General features: G+C 50.9%; 1 protein-coding gene across 3 annotated transcripts in view; it reads left to right on the top strand.

The window, feature by feature from the left end:
• Nucleotides 1-24725, top strand: part of SLC39A11 (solute carrier family 39 member 11) — a 99097-nt gene that overhangs the window by 27889 nt on the left and 46483 nt on the right. For 2 of the 3 annotated variants that reach the window (XM_040582078.1, XM_040582079.1), the window contains exon 5: nucleotides 614-758. In XM_040582078.1, coding sequence (XP_040438012.1) covers nucleotides 614-758 — 145 coding nt within the window. The remainder of the gene's footprint in view (nucleotides 1-613; nucleotides 759-24725) is intronic. The other variant, XM_040582080.1, reaches the window with a different exon arrangement.

The raw sequence follows: 24725 nt of genomic DNA, 5'->3' as shown, positions 1-24725 counted from the left end.
AAGTTTCAGCGGGCCGTCTGGATGAGTCCCACGGAACTGATGCTGGGTGGTTGTGAATGTGGTGCCTCATTTGGTGCTCGCATCTATTTTGAACAGTTTCCCGTGCAAACTCAATCCACGTTGAAGAAATAGTACCCTACTGCAAATCAGACTTCTGCAGAGGTGGCTCAGCAGCTTGGCCTTCTGTGAGCAGCTTAGCAGTGAATGTCCCTCCTTGTCTGCTGGTCTCCTCCAGGTTGACTTTGGAGGGGTTGCGTTTATGGAATTACATTTCTTTGTGTTTGTGGAATTGTATTTCTTGCTCTTAATGCATGTGAATTTTGGCTCTCCCTCTTTAGCCCCATAATTCTTGGCCCCTAGCTTCTCCTAACCCTGTCCTTGACACTTCTGCTGGAAATGCACATTTTAATCTAAACAACTAGGCAGTCTGTTGAGAGAGAGGGGAACCCAAAAGACGCATCTCCACGCAGCTGTGAGAAGCTGCTGTGACACATGCCCCCATCAACTTCCCAACCACACAGATGCCAGAGCAGTCCCTGAGGATGGGGCTGGGAGAAGGCTGGTGGGGAGATGTGAGGAAAAAAACCCCGTAAATTACTGTCTTGTCTTGCAGGGTTTCAGCGGGCCTCCCCATGCAGCGTTTGCCTTGAGCTGTGACCAACGAGTGGTGAAGGAAAAATATGAGCGTGAACCTGCCCATCCCCTGGACTACGAGAGCGAGTTGTCCATCCGGATAGGTAGAGCTGGGCTCCATCCAGGCAAGCATCCTGTCATATACCAACCGCAGAGTGTGCGGGGAAAATACCCCTCTTAAACTGGCACCTAAGCTGTCACGTATGTGATTGAAATTAGATTGGTTTTGACACGTGCATGCAGAGTGCACTTTCTCTTCCCTCTCTGGATCTGTCTTTCTCCTGGCTCTTCTTCCAAGAATCATTACTTCTGTTTCTACTTCAGTTCTCAAAACCACTTGCACGTCTGTCTGTGCCTATGAATTATTGATAATTAGGTATCTATTCACCAGGGAAATGAAATCATCAGCTTAGCTTTGAGACAAGTTTATTTTCAGCATGGGCGCAGTGAGCGCTACCCCTGCCCCTGCCGTGTTACGCCGCGGTGGAGGTGCCTCATGACACTGACCCTTGGTGGCCCTCCCTAATTACAGACTAGGGCTGGCGTTCATGCTGTCACTCCTTAGTTTGGAGGTTAATAGAATTGTAGCTGCCAGAGCGTGGAATAAAATGTCTCGTTGGCAGCTATTTCCTCCTTGAATAGATTTTGAAGAAGGAAGTTTTTGGTCAAGGTGGTGGAGCCTCATCAAGGCTTCCCCAGCTCCAGGGTGTGTATGTGGGGGGTGCTGGGCACCCTTGCACCCGGCTGCGTGGGGATGCGTCCTCTGAGGCAGCACAATCTTCTTTTTCTCTTCTTAACAGCAGCTTTTCAGTAGACAAAGAAAATGTAATTTAATGAAATAATCTTATTGCTCCTCTGCTTTTTCTTGGTTGGAGAGAAACAGAAATAGCGGTTTATGGTATCTTGAGTACAATTGGGAGCAGATTGAGATGAAGAAACAATCCCTCTTTTTGCAAAGAATAGTGCTGGCCTCCTAAATCAGGCTCCGTTATTTAACTGCATTGCTTAATTGCGTGTTTCATAAAGTGTTTCAAATCCACAGGATTTTTCAGGACTTGAAATACCAGCTTGGATTTTTCCAAAGGGATGGAAGGAAGATTTGTGCCAGACTCAATCGGCTTTTGGGTCCTTTTAGCTCTTGGGGCAAGTGCAAGCTTGACAACTGCTCTAGCCCTGCAGACTATAAGGCTTTATAGTTGCAACGATTTGGATATTTTTGTAAGGTGGAAACTTTACATCCCAGGTGCAGTTTAATTTTATTCTTCAAGGGAGAAAAAAAAAAGTAGGCAGCCCTGCAATTTTTGGAAACTTAAGCTGCTGGGGTTTTATGTTTTCATCTTCTCTTTGTTGCAAACAATAACAGTGCAAATGGTTTTGAGAATAGAAAATTTCCATTAGACTTGGTTGTTTTTGCTCTCTCTGGGGAAATGGTATTAAGAATCTATAATACATTAATTCTTTTATTGTCTCTCGCTTTTTTTTTTTTTTTTTTGCTTGCTTGCTTGCTTGCTAAAACGAACTTGGTGTTTTCACAAGATACCTCAAGCCTTCCGAGAAAGCAGCTTTCCCCAGCCCTGGGCACTGCTTGGCTGTGCTCTGGGGAATGCTCTGGGAACATAACGGGTATTTTCAAAGTCTAATGGGTACTAAGTGGAATATTTCAGACTTAATCACTATTGAATCATTGACCCTTCCTTCATATTTACATGCTTTAAAATTGCTAAAGCTATGAAAACAAAAAAAAAAAATCCCAAAGCATGCCACTGCCTTCTTTTGCAGTTGTCTCTGCTGCCTGGGGATGGTGTGAGGAGCAGGGGAGCTGGTGTGGAGGTGGCTGGAGAACGTGTAAACACGCAGCTCTCCCGGGCCCTGTGTTTCTGAGGTCTTTGTGTTAGAGCTGTAAAGGTGTATTTAACGTGCTGGGTGAGAGGCTGGGAGCAGAAGCAACTGTGTGGTCGTGCGATTCTCGTAATGACACTAAGCAAGTGAGAAGATTTCTTCTAGACCTGCAGAAAGGGTGATGGAGGAAATACAATAGTTAGATCTATCCCTCGTGTACTCTGTTGGGAGAAAAAAAGTCTTATTCTGCTTTTCTCCCCCAGTCAGCAATGCGTTGGGGTGGCTCTGTTCTTTCCCCATCATCTCAAATCTTTCGGTTTCCCGTGACTTGTGAGTGGTTTGTAGGGAGTGAGGAAGCTCGGTACCGTCCAGATGGAGCTGGGAACCCCTCGCTCCCTCCGCAGCTGTGGCTCTGCTCCCCTTGTCCTCTGCCTTCTGTCCAGCCTGATGCTGCCGTGCGATCACGGGCATCGATGCTGAATCAAAACTAGATTTTTTATGTGAGTTGCTGAAAGCTGGCTGCCTCGTGGATGCGGGAAGTAAGGCACACGTGTCCATGTGAAATGGAGTATGGGTGGGTTTGGTATGAGTTACAGTGAGAAGTCTCTGTCTAGACTTGGCATTCGACGAGTGGGATAATCGCTAGGGCTTTAATTACTACAGACGAAAGAGAATACAGCCTTGTCTCTAATATATCCGGGTAGGCAAGGGATGTAAGCTGCATTTCTCTGCCTCCCTTGGAACAGATAGAGATAAAGCCGAGGGGGGGTTGTTCATTAGTCTGGGTGCAGGCGAAGCCCCCTGTGACACCGTGGAGGGACCTGGCGGGCTGTGCCCTCCCTGCTGTGGGGACTAGGGGCTGCCCTGCTCCCTAAACCTCCCCTGCAGCCCAGGGCTCGGAGCAGCTCAGCTTGCTGGAGTTTGGAGGCATTAAACCCCGGGGAAATAGTTTTGGCAGGGTCACCGCGGGCTGCAGGACTGGAAGGCCAGGTTTGACCCCTGAAATTGTAGCTACGTGCGCGGTGTTCTCGGGTAGTTCTCAGAAAGGATTTACATACAGTATTGCACCTTGAAACCTGAGCTGTGACTCATGCTCCTATAAACTGCATATTTAACATCAAGGCGTGTTGATTCTTTATTGTGTCCTGATGCTGAATGAGTCACGTTGCTCCAAATCCGGTTATGGAGAGGAGTAGGAGGGCAACGATACTCCACGGTAGCCTCTTCCACTCTTGCTTTAATGTCCTCACTACTCTGTTGCAGGTGAGAGAGATTGCATCTAAGGAGGTGCTTTCTAGGTGTGCTGGGGCAGAGGACTGCGCAGCAATGTGCCTGTAAATGCTCAGAGTAAAACACCAAATATCATTTTGGTGCTCAGCTGGGAACATCCTCAGTGGTCAGCACAGCTCCAGCCCTTGGGAGTTAAGAGTAGTAGTCTCTGAGCTGGCTGTTGACCCAAGCTGCAAATAAATGTCTACTGAAGCACCTGCCTAACCAGCAGCATCTCTGCTCGTGCCTTGTCTGCCCCAGATGCACAGACGCTGGCGCCGCGGGGTGCAATGTGCTTGTGGTGTCGTGCTGCCAACGCCAAGTCACTAATATTATTGAAGGAACCAGGGTTTGTTGTAATGACTCAGTTGGCTTTTGGTGGGGCGTGATTTAGGAAATGGTATTCTGGTGTTCCTGCATAGGTGTTCAGTAAGTAAATACAGATGGGTTTAGTAATTGGAAAAAGTGTTTGAAATAGTGTACTTAAGAAATGAAATTTCATTAAACTTGTTACTTAAATGAGCAATGGGGTTTGGGGGCATTGTAGAGAAATGTCATTACATAGATTTGTATTTTTTCCCTTACATTTGAGCTGCTGCATCAAACTAGCTGCAGTGCCGCAGGGGCTTAGGCGGCGTTTTGGCTAGGGAAGCCCTGGAGCAGGGGCGGCGTGTGGGCTGGGGGCACCACCAGCACCAGACCCGGCGTGGGCCCAGCCTGCTGCACTGCCCCAAGACTTGCTGTGCCAGTTTTGGCAGCATCACCTGCTCTGATTTTCTACCTTCTTCCTGAGGCTGTATTTTTTTTCCATTTTTGATTTATTTTTCCCCTTCAAAGGAAGTTTCCGTGCATTGGGGCTGCTGGAGTGGATTGCATATGAGAGGAAGCAGACCCTGCTCATGTAGCGTCTCTTTCGTCGGTGCCCAGGCAGTTCGAGTCCAGGGATGATGTAGTAAACTTCTGATGAAAGGGAGGAAGGGAGCTGGGCAGGTCAGAGGAGGCAAAAACCTCTTAGGGACCAGTACAAGGAGAGGGCGTGAGCCAAGTTGTGGGACTGGTACTGGTGCTTCAGGCGGCGTATGGATAAGGTTTGCCTCTGCCTCTGGTTGTGTCCTTGCAGCCAGAAAGTTCACTTTTTGCCCTGTTACGGCTGGGGTACCGGCTGGCTTCACAAAGTCCAACCTTGTCCCAGCTTTTCAGGCTGTCCTGATCTGCGACTGTCCCCTGGTGTCAATCGCCTCCATAGAAGTGGCCAGCTCCCATCATAAGAGCGCAAGCGGTTTGCAGATGTTTACCCTATAAACTTTCCACGTGTTCCCTCTTTCCTTGAGCAGAAGCAGAGGCTGTGAAGGGGGGATGATGTATAAAGCCTCTTCAGCCATGAAACCCCTTGTGATTCAATGGAGTAATTCAGCCGGAGCCTAGCTTGTGCATCCGAAAGGTTCATTAAGTCATTGCAATTTATATAATACAAGGCTCCTTCTGCAAAATGGGGTGTTCACCAGTTTTAGGTGGTTCCAAGTGTATTTATAATAACTTTGACACGTTCATACTGTGCTTGGCCCAGAAAACTGCTGCTTTCAAAAGACATCAATTCATTTTGAATTTTAATAGCCAGCCTCAATGATGAATGCCTCTGGCGATGTCTGTATTGATTTAAAAACATCCTAATGCCCCTTTCTGGAGCGTTTTAAATGGTTATTGACCATCCTTGTCAGGCTGGGTTCCATACTTGGTTTTTATAGTCATGACTAAATATGAATTTATATATGCACAGCTTCAAAAAAAATAAATAACAATTGGAACACATAATCCCTCATAAACTGATGAAGTGCCTTCTTCACACGTAAATCTGTACCCCTGTTATTCTGGTCACAGCCTTACTCCTTGGATTAGGAATTTTGACTTTAGAGGGCTAAATGCAGCCTGATGGTTTGTTCTCCTTTGTTTTTGGTCGGCATTGTCACTGGATGTAAATGCCTTTCTTGTGCTTTCCAAGGTACGTCTGTCTTGGTTGTATTTGCAGAGGACCCAGATCTGCACTCCTACACTTATCGCAGCCTGTGGTAAATAAAACCACCCAGTTCAGCAGGTTGCTCTGGGTGTAAGTCATTAGGACTTCCACCTCCAGACAGCCTGATCCCTAAGGAAATGTCAACCTGTGACCTGTCAGGAGAGAGCCCTGGCTCTGGGTGACCTGTGTGTCAGGGCTGCCCTTGTCCGCCTCCAAGGGCTCTCGAGGTGGGGGTCTTAGTGCTGCGTATCCCATCTCTCTGCTGTTGCTCACTTCCACCGTGCCGGGGGAGCAGAGCCTGTTTTCACACACCGTGGTGCTTACGTTATTACTGATAGGGAGAAGGAGAACCAGGCTGCAGCAGCACTGGCAAAATAACTTCTAAATTCCTTGAGTGGGTGTTCCAAGATACTCTTGAGTTCGTGTTAGGTCTTCACAGAGTTCAGCCGGCCTTTCAAGAGGAGGAGAAATCTTGAGTTGGAAGGTTGTCAGCCCCTTTGGAGAGGAGAAGTCCGGAGATGGAAGGCTGTCAGGGACTGGGGGACACTTGAGGGATGGCTCCTCAGAGTAAGCCTGGTGTAACATTTGGTTGCTTTGTCCTTTGCTTCATTCTCAGTTGAACAGCGCTGTAATGAGCATGAGAGCTGCTGGCAAGGGTGGAAAGCTGCTTTATCATGCCTGGAGAGGCATGAGCTGCCTCCATGCTTGCTGCTTTCATGATTGCTTGGACAGGGAGAAGTGCTGTGCCAAGAGGAAACAACGTCCCCCTCCGCAGATGACATCTGTGCGTGTGAACTGTGCTCTTGGCATCTTGTGCTGCTTCCTGCTGTTCTTTGCAAGTGCCTTCTTTCACGGCTTCTTGTTAACGTGTCCTCCTTTCCTGGGCTTCGTCCGGTGTCCTCCAAAGTGAAATGTGGCCAGAAGGGCTTAGCCTACCTATAGGCTTCTCTGTTTAATTCTCTTCAACTATTAGAGTTGCAGGAGAGCTATAGCCTTATTGCCATCATAGAATCATATAGGTTGGAAAAGACCTTTAAGATCATCGAGTCCAGCCGTTAACCCAGCACTGCCAAGCCCACCACTAAACCCATCCATCAGTGCCACAGCTACACGTCTGTTAAATACCTCCAGGGATGGGGACTCCACCGCTTCCCTGGGCAGCCTCTTCCAGTGCTTGACAACCCTTGCGGTGAAGAAATTTTCCCTAATATCCGATGTAACCTGCCCTGGCGCAGCTTGAGGCTGTTTCCTCTCATCCCATTGCTTGTGACTCATCTCCCTTTCAAGACAAGGGACCTTCAGTGGGACCTGCAGGTGGCATTTCAGCTTTCCGAGGGAGATGGTGCGGGTGGAAGAGATCAATACAGAATTAGCTTGCTAGGGATTTGGTGTACAGCTGGTGGCATCGCTGGAGGACTGAATTGTGCTCTGCAGGTGCTGTGGTGGAGGATGCAATGTGCATCAATGCCTTGTGCTGTGCGTGAGGTGCAGAAGGGACAGACACTATCTGAGAACTGGAAGGACTTTTGTCTTTGAGGTGGCTTTTCCCGTAAGCCTCTTATTCTGGCTAAGTCAACACGGGCAGAGATTTACCAGTTTGAGGACATGGCTTTCCTTGCTGCTGTTTGCTGTCATGTCTTATGCCTAGAAAAATGAAGTTAGCAAGCAGAGAGGGCTGCATAGTCCGTCAACGCAGCAGGGTTCTTCATCTGAAGCGCTTGGTGGCAGATGAGCGAGTGTCCTTGTGCCCGCTGTGCGTGGCAGGGCAGGAGTGGCAGCTCCCGGGCAGCCCCCTCAGCTGGCACCGTGACCCCTGCGCCCAGCCTGGGGGGCTGTGGGTGCTGGGGCTGCCCGTAGCATCGTGCTCCGTGGGCTCGCTGCTCCGCTCTCTGCTCCTTCTGTTTCAGGGCGATTTGTTAATTTACGAGGCTTATTAAAGTCTGTTGAATGACACGCTAGGTAGGACCCATGCTCTGAAATTAGATCTATTGGCAAAGGTGGAAGCTGCAGAGAGGCTTTTTGTGATGCTTATGGCCATTAATCAGAAGAGTCCTTTCCCAAATTGAGCCTCATTAATGCTCTGCAATATTATCAAGGAGCTTTAATTTCCTGGCTACACCTGACAATCTGTGAAGTCTTTTTAATTCTGCAGCTGTATCAAATAAGTTCCTCAGGAGCTCATTTCTATCCTCAGCCTGTTGATGCAGGGAGCTCTGATGGCTTCTGTGTGGTGCTTGGGGGGTGGCACTGGTGCAGAGTCAGACCGGTGTGTGCAGGGGTAGGCACTGGTGCTGTAATTAGTCTTCTAGAAGTAACTCTCCTGCCTTAGCAGGGTAATGGGGTGTTAAAACATCCCCTGAGGAACATCTCCAGAGATGTGTTGTGGCATCAAACCCGTGTCTTCCCCGAGTGGTGGTCCTGCGGCTTGGGAGCTGGCTGGAGGGCTGAAATCCTGTCTCAGCCCAGTTCCAGGCTGGAAGGGGATTAGCACAAATGAAACTTAGGAGAAACACCACTCCACTGCAGCTGCATTCAGGAAACTCTTAAATTTCAAGGTTTATTAAACTGAACTAACAACCAGTGTCATTGCCTCTGGAGTGGATGTTGTTTTGTCTTCATTCAATAAACACAGTAATTCATTTATTTTCTAGCTATGGTTCTTTAGTTGAATGGAGATGGGAATAATTTTTAGTCACCCTAAGGATGCTTTGGAAGAGTGAAATGAAAATCAGGAGCTCTAGCAGTCACTCTGTATTACAGCAGCAATATTATCTGAGGAGTGATGCCAGGGCATGTACCATGAAGTGTAGGAAGGCCATCATCATTATTTTGAAGGAAAGGGAACAAACTGCATCAAAAAAAAAAAAAAAAAAGGCAAGCTATTCCCTACATTCAAACTAAACAAAAATTTTTAAGGATAACAAAGTAGATAAAAAGCTATAACCCAGCTGTGTCATTGGGATTGACTGTGGCTTCACGCGTGTGAAGGTGTGTGTAATGGGATTTGTAACGGATGGGCCAGGGATTGGAGCAATCCCAAAGTGGGGTTAGGGGAGGGCACTGAAACGGTCCCCAGCGCATCTGTGCCAAGCGGTTTGACCACACTATGGAGACAGATATGTGTATATATGGTAATTTGCTAATTTGCTCTGTGGTTCTGGTCATGCTTTCAGGTGATCTGTTCTCTTCTCTGCAATGTGGCCATCAAGGGATCTATTTAGGTAGAAGCCCGAGCTGCTTTGGGATTTTTAATCATCACCTCTGTGGCTGGTGTGTGGTGGTGGTCGGGGCATGCTGGGAGCATCCTGGCTCTGCTTCTGCTTCGAGTCAGCTCTGACCAGGTGCAAACCTCCTCAGCCAAACTGCAGCTACGCTCTGGGTGCAAAGAGGGGCATGGGGGAGTACCATGAACCCTACTTTTATTGCCTGAAAGCAAGAAGCGCTTTTGCGGGGTTTTCTGTCTTCGCAAGGCTGCGTAAATGGTTCCTGAGGTGCTGAGAGTTGGCAAGAAGCTTGGCAGCACCCACTGGTGGGCTGGCACCCCCTGCCACAGCTGAGACTGGCAGGCATTTGGGTGCTCAAATGCCTTGTGGAGCTGAGCCTGTGCCCCGGAAAGATGAATAAATGAAGATTTTGATCTTGTTTGTGGCTGGCAGCTCTTGGCGAGGTCTCCTGCAGCGCGGCTGCTGGAGGAAGCTGTGCCTGGTGGGTTTTGGTCTTGCACACCCATTTGGCTCCAGTTCAGATCGCGGCCAGCTGCCGAGCGGCTGGGGAAGCTGCTGGGGACAGAGCCCATCCTCTTTGGGAGCAGAGGTTCAGGAACCGTTTTTCCTTCTGAAGGCAGCAGGTTTGTTTCCCCTGATCACTGGTTCTGATGTGATTTATGCTTGTGATTTCTTTCCCATCTAATTTCAATTTCAATGTGTTTTCATTTCAGTTCACTGTGTCCTGAGACAGTTGCTTGCGTCCAGGGCTCTGTTTTACCCTTTTCCGTGTGGTATATGGCACAGGATGATGGAATATGCCTTTTCACTAAGAATCAATGTTTTATTTCCCAGCCCCCCTCTGGTCAGGAAGCTTTCCCAGATACAGGTATTGATTATTCAGATAAAAGCCACGTTTATGCTGTAATTGCTCTTTAAATCAGTGGGGCTGGTGGGTTTACACTGTAACTGCTCTTCATGGAGCTGGTGGATGCTGGGTGGTTGCCATGGGATGGAGCTGCTCCTTGCACAAAGGTGATGCTCTGCAGCAGTGGTGGGCGCCTTCCTGGGGTCCCTGTGCTGGGAGGTGGTACCCAGCCTGCGAGGAGCTGGTGGGTGTCTGCTCTGCCCCAGTCCCCGTAGGGGGTGGTGCAGTCAAGCCATGGAGGGTGTCCGATGCAGGAAAGAAATATTAGGGCTTTTCCAAACACTAATGTTTACCATAAAAATCTTGGGCTGCTTTTCAGCAGCTGGTTTCTCCCTGCTTCCAGGAAAGGTGATGCTGTGGTCAGCAGCGTGCATCACCCACTCGCAGCTGTGCTGGGGTTAGTGGCCTCTTCCTGAACCAAGCCAGCCTGCATTGTCCCCCAGTGCACCCCAGTCCTGCACCATCCACGATCTGGGGGCACTGGGAGACACAGAGGCACTGAGGTCTGGTCCATTGCTCCCAGCACTGGGGTGACCATGGATTCAAACCGCTCCCCGGGGCCCCCCAGGCCAGGCTGGCTAGACAGATGGCCCCCAGGGCTGGAGTAGGAGATGCTGTGTGGTTACAGGGGGATTTTTATGTTTTTAAAGGAAAAAGCTCTGCAAGGGGCAGAGGTAATGGGAGCTGTGTTCCTGTGGCTCCTGCCTCACTCTGTGTCTCTGCTGCCTAATAAGACTGAGGCTGTGGCTGAAGATTTGTGGCCACCAGGACGTTTGCAATGGCTCTAATTAATTTGAATTTTTCAGCATCTAAAGAGAAGCAATTCCTGCTGGTGCTGTTCCCGAGGAAGGAACCCTAACTGCAGGTCATCCCCCCCCTTCATCTGCTTGTTTCCTTGAAAGGGAGAATCGCTTTGAAGCAGCTGTCCTGCCTTCCCTGCCTCCAGCCTGCCTGGTGCTGCCCACTGCATCCCAAAGCCATTCAGCAATGCCCAGGGGACCTGGCTGGAAATGTGCTTTGTGACTGGGACACAGGGAGGGGGATGCGGGGCGGGGGGGGAGAGACCCTCGCCTGGGCTGGGGCAGGTCCATGCAGCAGGGATCCTGGTCTGCCTGGCCATCGGGAGAGGGGCTGGATAAATAATCCCAATTAGTGCATAGGCACCGCTGGGCTGAAATGGTTTTGGTTTCAGGCTGAGGCCCTGTGATGGGTTAGCTGCTTAGGCATCCCGTCCGTCACAGAACGTCCCGCTCAGCGGGCTGTTGTAAATGAGAGCTTTATTTCATCTCAGTATGAGGGGCAAACAGCATTCAGCCTGGCTGGATGAGTTATTATTGGGCTTGTGGTTATTTTTTCCTTGGCTTGCTGCTCGGCACAGTTCCTGGCTCAAACAGGATCCGGGGAAGTGGTGCTGTCCTCCCCTTTGAAGGCTGCACGGGGAGTTACTTCATCTGGGTTTGGATGCAGGATAGCTGTAGCATATGAGCAGAGATCTTAAACTGTGCCTTTTTCCCCCCCCTTTTTTCTAGTAGGCTGTGGAAGCAGAAGGGTTGGTGGGACTGGAACAGCCCCAGCACCCAGAGCAGGAGCCAAGCCTGGCAGCAGCCTGCGAGGGAGGTGTGATGAGAAGACGCTCCCTCGAGCATCCCCGTCACCAGGGCCTGGGCTGGGGTGCTGGGGGGTGATGGCAGTGGGGCAGGACCTGCTGCTGGCATCGCAGCCGCTGCAGGGACACGGTGGCAGCAGCAGGGTTTGGTACTCAGCTTCTCAGGAACTTCACAGGAAAAAGTGTTTCATTTTTTCTTTCTAAAGACTTAGTGGTTTCTCATCTGTATTTATTCTAAGCTTAAACAAAGTCTCAATTTTTTCAACTGTGTTATCTGCAGGTCCTAGAGCTCCGGCATATTCATTGCCATCTGTGTCTCTACATCACAGCAGGGTGCTTGCCCCGGGCCCCAGTTTTGCCCTCTTGGGTGCGAGCCGAGAGGGTGATGCCCTCCGTGGCTCGTGCTGCTCGACGATAACTTTGGCCCCAAGGGCATCTGGAGAGAGGAGGCAAAGCTGAGCCTGATTCTCTTCAAAGCCCTGAGATGTATCTGTGGCAGCAGATGGTGTGAACTGCCTTAAAGTCAGTATGAAATAGCACTGAATTCCCAATTACGTATAATTAAAATGGTGCTTATTTATTTATTTATTTCACTGCTAATGGGCGGCTCTCCTCTTTGTGTGAGGGGCTCCGGCCGTGGGCTGCAGCGGGCAGCTTTCCCTGCAGGAGGGCAGTGGGAATTTACGGCATCTGCAAGCAATGCTCAGATTTAAAAACAATCAGTACAATATTTGCTGGGCTCTTTCTGCCTGGGAATGTCTCTCCAGTGAGCGCTTGGGGACTGTCCCCTGGTATCCCGTCCTGGGAAGATGCAATTTAGAAAAACTTTTTTTCGTTTTAAGTTGCACATCCTTTTGCCAGATGGACCTCGACAGCTTTCCCAGAGCGCTGCCAGGTGGCCCACGCACTTGACTCTTAACATCTCGTTAGCTTCAGAGGAGACCTCAGCCTGCTCGGAGCCGCAGCCGTGCCAGGCTTGGGGATGTTGGCGTGCCCGGGAAGGTGCATTGCTGCTGGATGCGAGCGCCCAGCGAAACATCCGTCACTTTATGCGCTGTGTCAGTTTCGGGCTGATTTGGTTCTGGGGTTGGTCTTTGGGGACAACAGGACTGGCCCCCGCACCGTGTCTCTGCGTGTCGTACACATTGTGGTCCCAGTGTTAAAGGATCAGAAAGACGTTCAACTGGAAGCAGGAGTTGCCTGGGAGGCTTAGTGTTGAGGGTTTTTCTGTGAAAAAAACAGATAAAGGCTGTTGAAAATAATCCTTTATTGAAATACTAGAGGAAAATTTAAGAAATGGATTTTTTTTTCATGTATGTGCGCTTCCCAGCTGAATTCCCGTGCCGCAGTGGAGGAAGGAGAGCTTAGCACCGTTCTGCTGGCTGAGTCATCCCTGTCTTCCCACCCTAGGCTGAGAGATCGATTTGCTTTGGATTCAAAGGAGAAAAAAAGAACCCAGCTTCTTCCCATCGTAAACATGGGTGGTGATTCAGGTCCCCGCTTTTTAAATAGATTTTTTGAGAGGTATTTTCTGCCCTCCCCTAGCTCCAGGTCTCTGCTGAGCCGAGAACAGCCCCTGGGAGCTGGGGTCCTGTAGATCTTCTAAATGCTGGGGACCAGAGACCTGCTGGAGCATCCTCTCTGCCCCAGCCCCAGTGACCGCAGTGAGCTCAAGCTTAGTAGATGGTGAGGATGATGATGGGCATGACTTTGTGCTCTGCATGGCCAGGGCTGAGCGATAACTCTCTGTGGGGGCAGATGCAGTCAAACCCCTGGAAAATTGGTGTGTCCTTGCCTCAGGGCTTGGAGCGAGTGCAGGGGAGTCCCGGTGTGAGCTAGGCTGTCCTGACCCCCTCGAGCCATCCTGGACAGCCAGGCTGGAGCTGAAGGCTGTAGCCACACAGCCTGTTCTTACTTAAATTCTCCTAGAAACAGGTGTTTTCATTTCTGAGTCGTTCATCCCAGATCCATAAATCAGAATGTATTGACGGAAAAAAAGCCCAGACCTTAAGCAAAGAGGCTCCTCTTGCATCTGAGGCTATTGATGAGTCCTGTTTTACTGCTGCAGACTGAGCCCTGGTTTTGCTTTTCTGGTTTTACCCTAAGGACTACCTAAAATAGGAAAATTAAAAATTTAGTAGGATGTTAGATAGTGCTGTCACACAGAAGAGAAAGGCTGGGATCCTTTCATTAACGTGAGAAGGCATCTTCTGCTCCTCTGACAGGTCTCAGTTCAAAGCTGTTTCCTTCCCCCTGGGCATCGCCCTGCTGTAACTGCTGGGTTCCTCTGAAGTGGGAGAAGTGAAACATCCTGTTCTCCTTCCTGGGTGCTCATTACACGCCGGCTAATGAGCATCCCTGGGCTGCGGGCTGGCCGTTGGGGTGGGAGCGTGCCCGCGGGTGCCGTTGGGATCCAGCTCCTCTGTGCCGGCATCACAGGGGGATGTGGGGAGGGGATGCGGCTGCAGTGAGGTCCCGTGGGAGGGACAGCGCGTGGGTCCCACCACCCAAGCCCTGCACCAGCCGTGGCAGCGCTGCTCCTTTCCAGGCTGCCGGCCGGGGCTCTTTCCATCCCGCCATCCATTTGAAACCTGCTTTGTTTGCAAAAAATGCTGTTGTTCCGCTGGAATTTGTTCTGTGGCTCAGGAAACCTAGCTTGTGTGTGTGGTACCGTCAGGGTGTCGCACTCTGAAGCTCACCCGTCTCTTGGCACGGGGGATGATGGACTGTGCCTCCAGCCCGGCGGTTTGGTTTCGCCGGGAGAGCTGGCAAAGATCCAGTCTGTTTGTCCCTTTGGGAGGAACCAGGATTGATTTTGTAAGTCCAAGGGCTGAGCTGCTGAGAACAAAGGAGCCCTTTGTTTATTTTCCTCTGAAATTGGTTACTTATTGAATTTTGGTTTTCAGACTGTGAGAACAGCCCGTTTCCCCCAGGTGTGTGTTCGGTCTGCCCGGCCGAGCCAGCGGCACATCCAGGGGGGTCAGTGCCTTTCCCTCGTGCCAGGCTGCGGCTGGTGGGGGGCGAGGATGGGAACCACAGCTGTGTCCCTCCAGAGGTGGCTTTATTCCAGAGCACACGTGAAGCCGCTGAACAGCAAAAGCAACCTGTGGTTTGGGGAAACTCTCTAGGAACTGGCTTGTGAGGAGCTGCCGTACGCTGGGGAAACATCCCTGCCTGTGGCTTGCTGGTGTGAAGGGCGGTATCTGGTGCCACCCGTTAGGCTTGGGGACAGCCTGAGGTTGGTACCTGGCTCTGCAGCTCGGGGGGATGGGTCTGAGATCCTGCCTCCCTTTCCAGGCGTGTGAATCCCCCTGCAGAGCAGTGGGCAGAGGCGTGGGGGATGGTGCCGCAGCACCGGAGCCCACCAAAGCTGCCCGGTGGGGGCTGGCAGCGGAGTCCCCTGAGATGCATGCGTAGCTGGTGGAGGGGTCTGTGGGTACCGGACCCCATGGCACGGAGCAGGTGGGAGAGAGCGAGGGGAATGGCAAAGGTCCCCCTCAGAACCCCCCTCCCTTTGTGGGGTCTCGCCCAGACCATTCAGAGGCTGCAGCTGGCCTCTGCACCCCTGGATTTAAAAAGTTGTTGCTTTATAATTTTTCCTAATTATCCCCTGCCCCAGGAAGCCTCGTCTGCAAAAAAAAAGGTGATAATTCAGGGAAGATGCCGCTTGGAGAAGCGCTGGGTTTGGAGCAGGGCAGTTGCTGCCTCTCACTCGGTGCTGACAGTGTCACTCCACTGTCACTACGGGCACCGCTCTACAGTGCTGCTTCCACCTCGAGTTAAACCTTTGGGCTCTAATGCGCTTATTCATTGATTTTTATTTTCAAACAAATTTAATTAATTTGCAAAAAGAATTTCTCTAGCCAAAGCCACCGTGTCCTTTCTGAGTAAGAGAGGCTGGGTGACTTTGAATAAATGGGTAAGCTAGGGTGAAAGAATAAGAGAAATAATGGAGAACAAGAACTGAGCAGCCCATCTTGCTTGTCTCTGGTTTGGCATCTTGAAATTTGTGTAGAGAGATGTTGTGGTAAAAGGCAAGTGGCAATAACTGCCGTTCTGTTCTGCCTCTTCTGGGATGCCGACAGCTCCAGCATGGCCACATCTGTACCGATCACTGCTCACGGAGGCTGCGCCGGCCTTAGTTTCTGCTCCGTGGATTTCCATGCTCTTACTCAGCTCTAATTAAAAAAAAAAAAAATAGGCGGAAGAGAAGCTTGCAGGGGACGTGAGCCAGGGTGTAACGTGGCCATAAGAAGTGGATGGGAAGGCGAGTGTGTGCGGAGGGCAGGCGATGCCAGAGCATCCTTGGGCAGGAGGCAGCGCTGGCTCGTCTGCAGCTGTGGCCTCGCTGTGCCGGGACAGCGGTGGGACCGGCGGTGCCAGCAGCAGGCGGCTCTGCCAGGCCTGTGCCACCGCACCAGGGTGCTCGGAGGAAGGTCAGCGTGAGCCCTGTCCTCCCGACTGCCCCCGTCGCTGCAAGGCTGCCATCTGAGCCCGGTGCAGGGGCTGCCTGGTCCCTTAACAGCTCCTGATAAAAAATCCTGTTTTCTTTTTAAGCAGATAATGAGATTATATTTTTTTCCCTTCCTTCAGAGATTTGGTGCATTTGATCTTGCTCGTATCAGAAGCTGTTCCCTGCCAAGGATCAGAGATCTGAACATAGCTCAGCCCTCCGAAATGAAGTGATTAAATTAACTTGAAAGTGTAAAATTTCAGCATAAAATGATTCAGCAATGTACTTTATCTACTGGGAACTCTTTAAAGAGCTCTTGGAAGTTAGCGTGAATTAGTTTGCTTAAAAGGACCTCGTGCATGTAATTACATTTAACATCATAGTGTCGCTCTTGGCCAAGAAATTAATCTTTTAAACACCGCAAGCATCAGTTGGTGAGGTTTCTGGCATTCCTGCTGCCTTCTGGCACTGGGCAACCTGTGTCACCTGAGGGGTGAGCAACACCTTGACCTTGGTACTACTGCGAGTTGTCACCATGTGCTCGACTGATGCCGTGTCGCCTCCGTCGTCTGGGTTTTGGTCCTTCACCGTGAAGGTGGTACTGTTCACCGGGAGGTCCCGTGTCTTTCCGGGGAGATTTCCCAATGATGTCTGGGGCAGGAGCGTGCAGTGATGGGGCTCAGGTGGTTCCCAGTCTGGGATCTTCCTCCTGAGCATCCTGCCGCACACAGTGGGTGCAGTGAGGGACCCTCCTCTGGCAGACCCCGCTTCAGAGCCTGTGCTGTGGCCATGGTCCTCCGCATCCTCATGGAAGCAGCTGCTACGGCATCAGTGTTTATGTTAACAAGGGGTTTGGTGTTTGTGAGGGTGAATCCCTGCGGCTCTGGAGCAATGAGGTGCTGGTTTAATGCATCCAGTTGAGATTTCCGGAGGGTTGGTTTGTCTGGGCCAACCTGGGCCAACCTGTGCTGTTCCTTCCCTTTACTGCATTTCTCCTGCGCCTTTCCCTGTGAATGAAGAGCTGCGTTATGGACTCATTTTCCCATATAAAAGTGCACCCGAATGCATGCTGGCTGCTCTCTGGGATGATGGGAGCTTTCCCAAGTGTGGGAATGGCATGGCAGCGTGAAGGATCAAGGTGGTAGGAGGTAAAGCAGGACAGCAGGAAAGATCTGCGGATTATGTATCTGCTGGTACGTGGTTTCTCAGGCTGCTCTGGGGAAATGATGGCACACAGAGGGCTGGAACAGTAATTCCGTGTGAGAATCTATGATGGATCGCTGGAGCAGTGGGGGAGAAGGTCAGGCATTAAGATCAAGGTTGGGGAGGGACAAGGTTGCAAACTTGGGGGAGGCTGGGAAGGGAGCCAAGCAGTGCAGCACCAGCAAGGATGCTCCAGAGCAATTGCTGGGAGCGGTGCAAGGAGGTGCCCTGGGTCCCCGAGGGAGCAGTGGGGGAGTGCTGAAAGCATGCTTGGTTCTCTTTTCAGGCTGGGTTGTTCCCAGTGTGATGTTTGAGCTGAGGTTTGGGTATCAAGCGCTCCTTCGCTCGTTAGCTGATGCCCTCTTTGGAAATGGGGCGGAGGAGGGACCTGGCGGGGCTGGTGCCCTGGCGCGCTCCAGCATCCTCCTGACTCCAAACTTCAGACGGATCCCAGCAATATTCATGTGTCTGAGAGCAAGTGTAGTCAGTCATGCTGAATTAAACAACCTTTTATGAAAGCTCCTGTGCACGCTTGGATAAATGAAGGCGCCTAATAGACAGTGAGTCATGACACTCCATTTATTTTCCTTGCTGAAAGCCTGAGCAGATGCAGGGGCCTTTTTTATCTGCCAGAAACATTGGAAAATGAATTTGTTACGTATGGGGGGGTGGGGGGGTGAGATCATGACAGCAGGCTGGGGCCGCAGCATGCGAATGGGTGTCACGGGTGTCCTGCTGCCATCCCGGCCACAGTGCCTAGCACAGTGGCACTGGGCTCTGCTTGGGCACCCAGAGCCTGGGCAGCCTGTGCTCTCTGCGCAAGCAGACCGAGCTTTTGCTAGCAGTAAGTTAATGTGGTGGGTTTTTTTTAAATACATCCTTATTTTGACCATAGTTGGGCAACTCCAAGGAGTTCCTTTTTCAGCAGCTTTGTTCTCTGTGTGCAGGCTTTCCAGGAGCTGGATTTTCCCTGCTTTGGGAACTCGTTCCTTAAAAAAGAACCTTTTTCCCTTGGCAGTTTTATTTTCAGCTCCGATGTGATCCGTGCTGTCAGACCTGATCAGAGCAGAGACGTGCGACCTGGGACTCCTGCCTGCTCCCCTCTGCCTGGCTCGGAGCCTGCAGCACTCGCTGCCTCTCCCCATACCTGTCTGCGAAGCAGATAGCAGTTATCCCATAAGAGGTGCTGTGCTTAATTACTTACAGTAATTAAAACCTCTTACGGAGGTATCCGATAAGAGCATTGTGTCTGTGCGGAAGCGGGGAGCAGATGCTCACTAACACCCATCTGCTCTTCAGCATCACGGCCTTTCTGTGCTCCCTGAAATTCCTGCTGCAGTGGCAAAAGGAGGACAAGGGAAATAAGGGTGTGGAGAAGTTTAGGAGGAGGATGAGCTCCCATCACTCGCTGCCAGCGTGTGTGAGGAATAGTTTCAATGAATTGTATCCGCTATGGGATGGGCACTGGCTGCTGGGGAGAGCAGTTGGACTGATGGCTTCAAACCTAGGTGTTGCTTTTCATCCTTGAAAAAGGCCTTTAAAAAAAAGAAAAAGAAGATGAAGCAAGATAAGGGTGGTGTCCTCAGAGGGCAGAGCATGCTGTTGCTGTAACGTGGAGCGATTTGTGGGTGCTGCTGGGAGCGTGCGTGTGTCTGGCTCCGCTTCCCGCAGGCTGTGGCTGTTCACTTTGATGCAGTTTCTCTTCTGGTGCTTCCTCATGGTCAAAAAACGCAGGAAAGCAAAAGGCTGGGGAGAAGGGGATGGTGCACACGGGTCCATGTGTGAAGGGGTGCACTGGGGAAGGGGCTGCCTGCCCTTCCATAGGCAGTACCAGCTGCCTTCTGTAGCCTTCAGGTGAAGGAGGGATGCTTCTCTCAGGGGTGGTCCTCCCCCTGCCCGGGGTCTCTGCGGACCCATGGAGATGCTTTTCCTGTCTGGCTCCAGCGATGCCTTTGTTACAGCACGAGTGGAGTCCAGGGTGGATTTTGCAGAGCGGGAGCGGTGATGGGACCCGTGGGCCACAGGGACGAAGCCCAGCTGCCACAGAGCATTGGTCACATCTGCTTAAAGTTAATGGAGCATCGAGAGTTTACGGAGACAAGTGGAGCGGGGAGAGGGCTTGGATTTGCAGAGTGGGAGATGTACTGCAAGCGCGATGCTATTAACGGGCGAGCGTTGCTGCAAGGGGCTTGGATTGACTATCAAGCCTTTGGGAATCTTAGAAATTTTCAAAGTGATTTTGATTTATCTCAGCCATTAGGGGAGAGAATTTAATGTGCAATTATTTTCTGTACCTCGGGAAGGGATGTCAACTGCTTGTGATCATTTTCTTTTGCAAATTGTTCCTTCTTTCCTACTCCACCCCCAGACAAAGGGTCAGCCCAAGCTTCCCCAGCTCTCCTGGTTTTGATGGAGCAGCTAGAATGCCTAATACAGATTTCCAGCTGCAAACAAGCAGGTGCTGGCACTAATGAGCGTGCGGTGAGGGGCTCGGCGGAGCCGAGAGGGATTTGGCTGGAGCTGGGCTGGCTGCTGGCCTCACGTGCGGCTGCTGCTCTCCTGCTCCCTCCTGGAGCTTTGCTGTTACCTGCGCTTAGGGCTGCCGCCCGCGGGTGCCCTCATAACGGGTATCATGGAAACAGATGAGAGATTCAGAGAGAGACATTGCTGGGTGGAGGCTTTCAGAATAGGAGTGTGATGCTTTTCTTCCTTTGCCTTGTTCCCGTGCGCATCATCAGCAAACAATTTTTGCAAGAGCTGGCAAGTGGCAGTTAATCGTATTTTTTAATAAGTCTATTGTGCATCTGTGCTTGGTGCTGTCTCCCCTTCTCCCACACTTTAGAGATGGGAGCGGACAAATTTGTATAAATGAGAGTGCTGATTCATCCCTTGCAAGTTTAAGCTGAAGGAAGAGACCTGGAGCCCCCAGTGTGGGACTTGGGCTGATGTGAGAGCCGAGATCCCTCCCTTGGCCGCTGGCAGCTCCAGGTCCCTTCTTGGTGAGACAGAGTCACACTGCAAGAGTTTGATGGGATAATCAATGGGGAAAAGATGGAGGGGGATTTTGGAGCTGTAAGTGATTTTCCTTCCAGCATTTTCAGCCAAGGGAAGCTCCAGATTCCCATGAGTGTGTTCGCTCCAGCGCGCAGACACCAGGATGCTGCCAGGGAGGGCACACCTTCGTTGGGGGTACTAGATCCCTCCAGCCCCCCTTGTACTCCTGTCCCCCAGCTTGTGTCCCCCCACCGTGCTGGGCCCCCCTGGTGCTGTGGGGCTGGGCTGGAGGGGGAGGTTTGCAGCTGCACTGAGACTGAAATGGGTCTCGGGCCACCTCAGAGGGGTTGCACGGGCTCCGCGCAGAGGCTTTGCCGACGGGGATTTGAACAGCCCCGGCCTGGCTGAGCATGTTAACGTCAAGCATGCGAGAGCTGTAGGAGGAGAGAGGCAGGGCCAAAGCCAGGCCTAATTGGAGAGGAGGACAAGGGCTCTAAAGCAGATGTGAAAAGCTAAAGAGCTCCATAGACTGGTTTGAATTCAGGAGCTGAAGTAATGCATAAGGAGGGTTTTTTGAGCACAGAGTAAATAGCGTATTCGTCTGTTTATGTACTGCTTGCGAGTGCAATAAAGCTGAGGTCACGGCTAATGCAAACAGTTTTCATTAAGAAATAATAAAAAATAAAAAGCCATTTCACGTGCTGATAAGAAGCCAGTTGGTTTTTATATTTCAGCAGCAGTTTAAGCCATACTCAAAGCCATTTATCTTTTTCCAGTGCTGGCTGCAGAGGATATGAAAAATGCAGCAGGCTGCACATATGTAATTAAACTTTTGGCAGAATCTTTGCCCTGCAGCTTTACTAAGAAATTCAATAATGATAAATAGAGTAGAATATATAGAGGACTTTTTTGTGAACAAGATTTAAAATAATGTATGTGGCACAGATAATTATTTGCCAAATAATTGTCTTGGCAACGCTCTTGTGAGTACCCTTGTCTGATTGTGTCAGCTATTCTTTAAAAACCACCCCTTGTTCTGCTCTTATCACTATACCAATTTGCTATTGAGGCTTTCCTGATTTCCAGCCAAGTCTCTGTTTAGCTGTAATTATTGTTTTGTTCCCCTTAGCCTGCGCAAGATGCAGTGTTTCAAGCTGGGAGCACTCTGGGTGCTGCTTTTTGTGTGACAGCCACACAAATCCCTTCCCTGGGCTGTGTCCGACACTGTGAGCTGGTATCATTGCTCCACTGCAGTTATCTTTTTTTATTATTATTATTATTTGTCTTTTCCAACAGCAATTGGAAGTAAAGCACATCGCTTGACCCGTCTGTGGTTTGTAGTCTCACTGTTATATGTGACACTACCGGGAAAATGACACTGGGGTTGTCTCCCCGGCTTTGGTGTTGGTGCCTTTATCCTCTGCTAATGCATCGATAATTTGTGTGAGAGGCAATTCTGTGTTAAAATTGTCCATCCAAACCACAATAGGAACTTTTCCTAGAAAAGCTGCATCTATTCTGTTTATTTCCCACAGATTTCTCCCATTTGCTGCTGGCAGGAGCAGAGCTCCTTGCCCCTGTGGGTACTGTGGCACCCCCCTGTCCCTTGTCACTGCTGTCCTTGGATCTGCTTCAACTATGCTTGCAAAAAGTCTGATTTTCATTAAAGGTTTTTTCAACAGTAGCAAGAAGACTACTTGTAAGTAAAATAAAATAACAAATTAAAAAGTTATCTAATAGAAGTGGTACTCTAGGAGATGGTGGGTTCGTATTAAGCAACAGAGCTGGTCTGGGCATTCGCTTTCATTAGTGAGAGCTGTGAAATGGATCTTTTCTGGTAATTTGATAATGGGGAGGGAGCGCTGCCGGAGCACTGTGGGAATTCCCAGCAGAAGGGGGATAGCTGAAGCTTCCCCAGTTACGCCATCGAGCAGATGAACGCCGGCTGTTGCATCCCTTGCTCAGATCCTTCGCGGAGCTGGGGAAGCCGAGTGCCTGCGAGCGGAGCGGGGTGCGGGGGGAGCGCTGCTGCCCATGTTGGGTTGGGTGCTCTCGGGCATCTGTGCCTGCGGCTGCGGGCAGCCCCGAGGTGCAGCTGGGTCCCTCTGTGGTGCTTGCTGCCCCTCGCCGGGTCTTTCCCTGTGGCTGCGGCCAGGCACTTAGCAAAGCATGCTGCTTCTCCCTGAAAATTCACCCGCAGATGGGAGGCGGGGGAGCTGAAATCAAAGCCTGGAAAGGCTTCGCTTTGATGTTTAAACGCCAGCAAAAGCCTTGCTCTGCCTTGCGGCAGGAGTCCTGGGGGACAGCGCAGTTGTACGGTGAACCCATCAAATCCAGGAGTAAGGGAAATAAGGAGAAAGTACGACTGGAGTAAGGCAATGAAAAGCCCGACAAACCAACAGCTCAAAGCACTGGCAGTTCCCGTGCGTGAGTGCAGCCCGATTGCCAGGGCGGGTTTGGACAGCTGGGTCAGGCTGGAGCAGGAGGTGGCTCTGCTCTTCCTGGGGATTCCGTGCGCCTCCCAAGGGGACAGCGAGCAGTCCTGGGCATGGTGCCACTGCGGGCAGTCCCTTCCCTGCCGCCAGTCGGGGGAGAGCTGTGATTCCCCAGGTAATGGTGCATGGGAAATAGCCAAAAGGGAGATGGGAGTGTGATAGCAGGGGAGCAAATTAACGTCCTTTCGCAAGCAGAGCAGATGCCGAGGCAGGGTTGTTTTGTTCAGAACCGGAAAGCTAGAGTTTTGGAAATGCTGATGACATTTGGTTTATCAGTTCTGCAAAGTGCCAAGTGAAAAGCAGCTTGGGAGGTTTTGATTTTTATGGCTCATTCTGCCTAAACCATGGGGAGGATAACTGACATCTGGGGTTTCCATCGTGGCTCTGCTGTGGGTTTGCTGCCTGGCGCTGGGCGAGGTGGTCCTGCCTCCTGCGCCCATCCTCTGCCTGGCAGCACGTGGGCATCAGCCGTACTGTAACGGTCAGAACTTCCCTGATAAAGTAAAACCCTGGTTACTCATTATTTAGTTTATCCCAGAGAAGGTGAGGGTGATGTGGGCAAGGACGTGGCCAGAGCAGTGATGCGGGGTGATGGATGGCTCCTTGACTTGGCATTTTGCTACTGCTGTGCTGTGCCTGAAGAGGCTGGATAAAGCCGGGGGAGGTGGAGGCAGGCTCCAGCCTGAGCCTGGTCAGGGGTAGAGCTGGGGTGGGTGAGAAAGAGGTAAGGGAAGATCTAAGATTGCAGAGGAAGATGCATTGGACCCAGGCTGGCATTGTCTCGGACGGCACATGAGTGAACAGCTGGGTTTGGTTTTAGGCACAGTCTTCAAGTCAGAAACGCGAAGGATGGACTGGACCAGGCCACATCATGAGATGAGCAAAAGGAGGAAAAAAAAAAAAAAAAAAAAAGTAGAAGAAAATTGCCGGCGATGGAGTGGCCTGTCTGGTGTCAGTAACGCTGTTTGTAGCTGGTGCTGTGAGAGACGAGCACACGGTGGAGGTGCTACTGCGCTGTCAGCAGGCAGCTTTGGGGGCCTGATTTAACTGAAAATAAGTCACTGATACCACATTCTGTGTTTTCCCTGCATTCCCCCAGCAGATACCTGAGGTCTGCAAAACGCAAAGGTTCCCCAGCAGCCACCGAGACCTCCGCTTTCAGCATTCATCCTGCATTTGTACTTCGCAAAACTGCCTCGAGAGCCTGCGTTGCCCAGGCTGTCACGGTGTCATGGTCGCTTGTGCTTTTATTGAACACTTGTTGCTTTCTATAAATGGAGAAATGCTGGTGTTTTGTCACTTGAATGTAAGTGCACGTCTCTAAATGTCATGTAAACTGTTTTTTCTCCACCCTGGAAAGCTCTTGACACCAGCGGGGGATTCCTGCACCTCTCTGCATCCTCGCATCACCCTGGTTTTTGTGCAGGCAGCTCAGGCAGCGCTGCGCTCGTCATGCTGCAGCGACGGGGCTGCTGGTCCATGGGTCTGTGGCCAGGACAGGGTCAGCTGAGGATAACGCTATTTTTGGGGCCAGGGGGACATGTGCCAAGCAATTAAAGTAATCCAGTGGTCTGGCAGAAGGAGGGAATTTCATCTGTAAGTGGCTTTAGCCTTGGCTGCCCCTTTGCCAGGGGTCTGCTGCGCCAGCGTTCCTGCAGTGAATTGGATGAGCCACCCTGCTGGATCTGGCTGTTCTTGTTATTGCTTCAAAAAAATAAATATTTGTCTTTGTCCCCGCAGGCTGGAGTGCAGCTCTGCCATCAAATGTTACTGCGTGTTATTGACTGGGCTGGGATTTGGGGACAGAAAGTGTCTGGCTCCTTACAGCTAACAAAAATAATTATCTGCGCAGCATCTTGCTATGTTGACGGCGTGGCAGCGGTGGTGGCCTTCTGGGGGAAGGCACGAGAGTTGCTGGTGTTATGGTTGCAGCCCTGGCGATGCCACCCAGGGATGCTCCTGTAGCATGGGGGGCAGCAGGAGGGAATCCACCAGAGCTCTGCCTCGTCCCACTGCCGTCAAGTGGGGTTTTCATCTTTGATCTGTTTTTTTGGTATCAAAATACATGAAATCCTTGGGTTTGTGTTC

This window comes from Falco naumanni, chromosome 1 (assembly GCF_017639655.2).
Source record: "Falco naumanni isolate bFalNau1 chromosome 1, bFalNau1.pat, whole genome shotgun sequence".
Classification (NCBI taxonomy): Eukaryota; Metazoa; Chordata; class Aves; order Falconiformes; family Falconidae; genus Falco; species Falco naumanni.
This window is presented reverse-complemented; position numbering and strand designations above follow the sequence as displayed.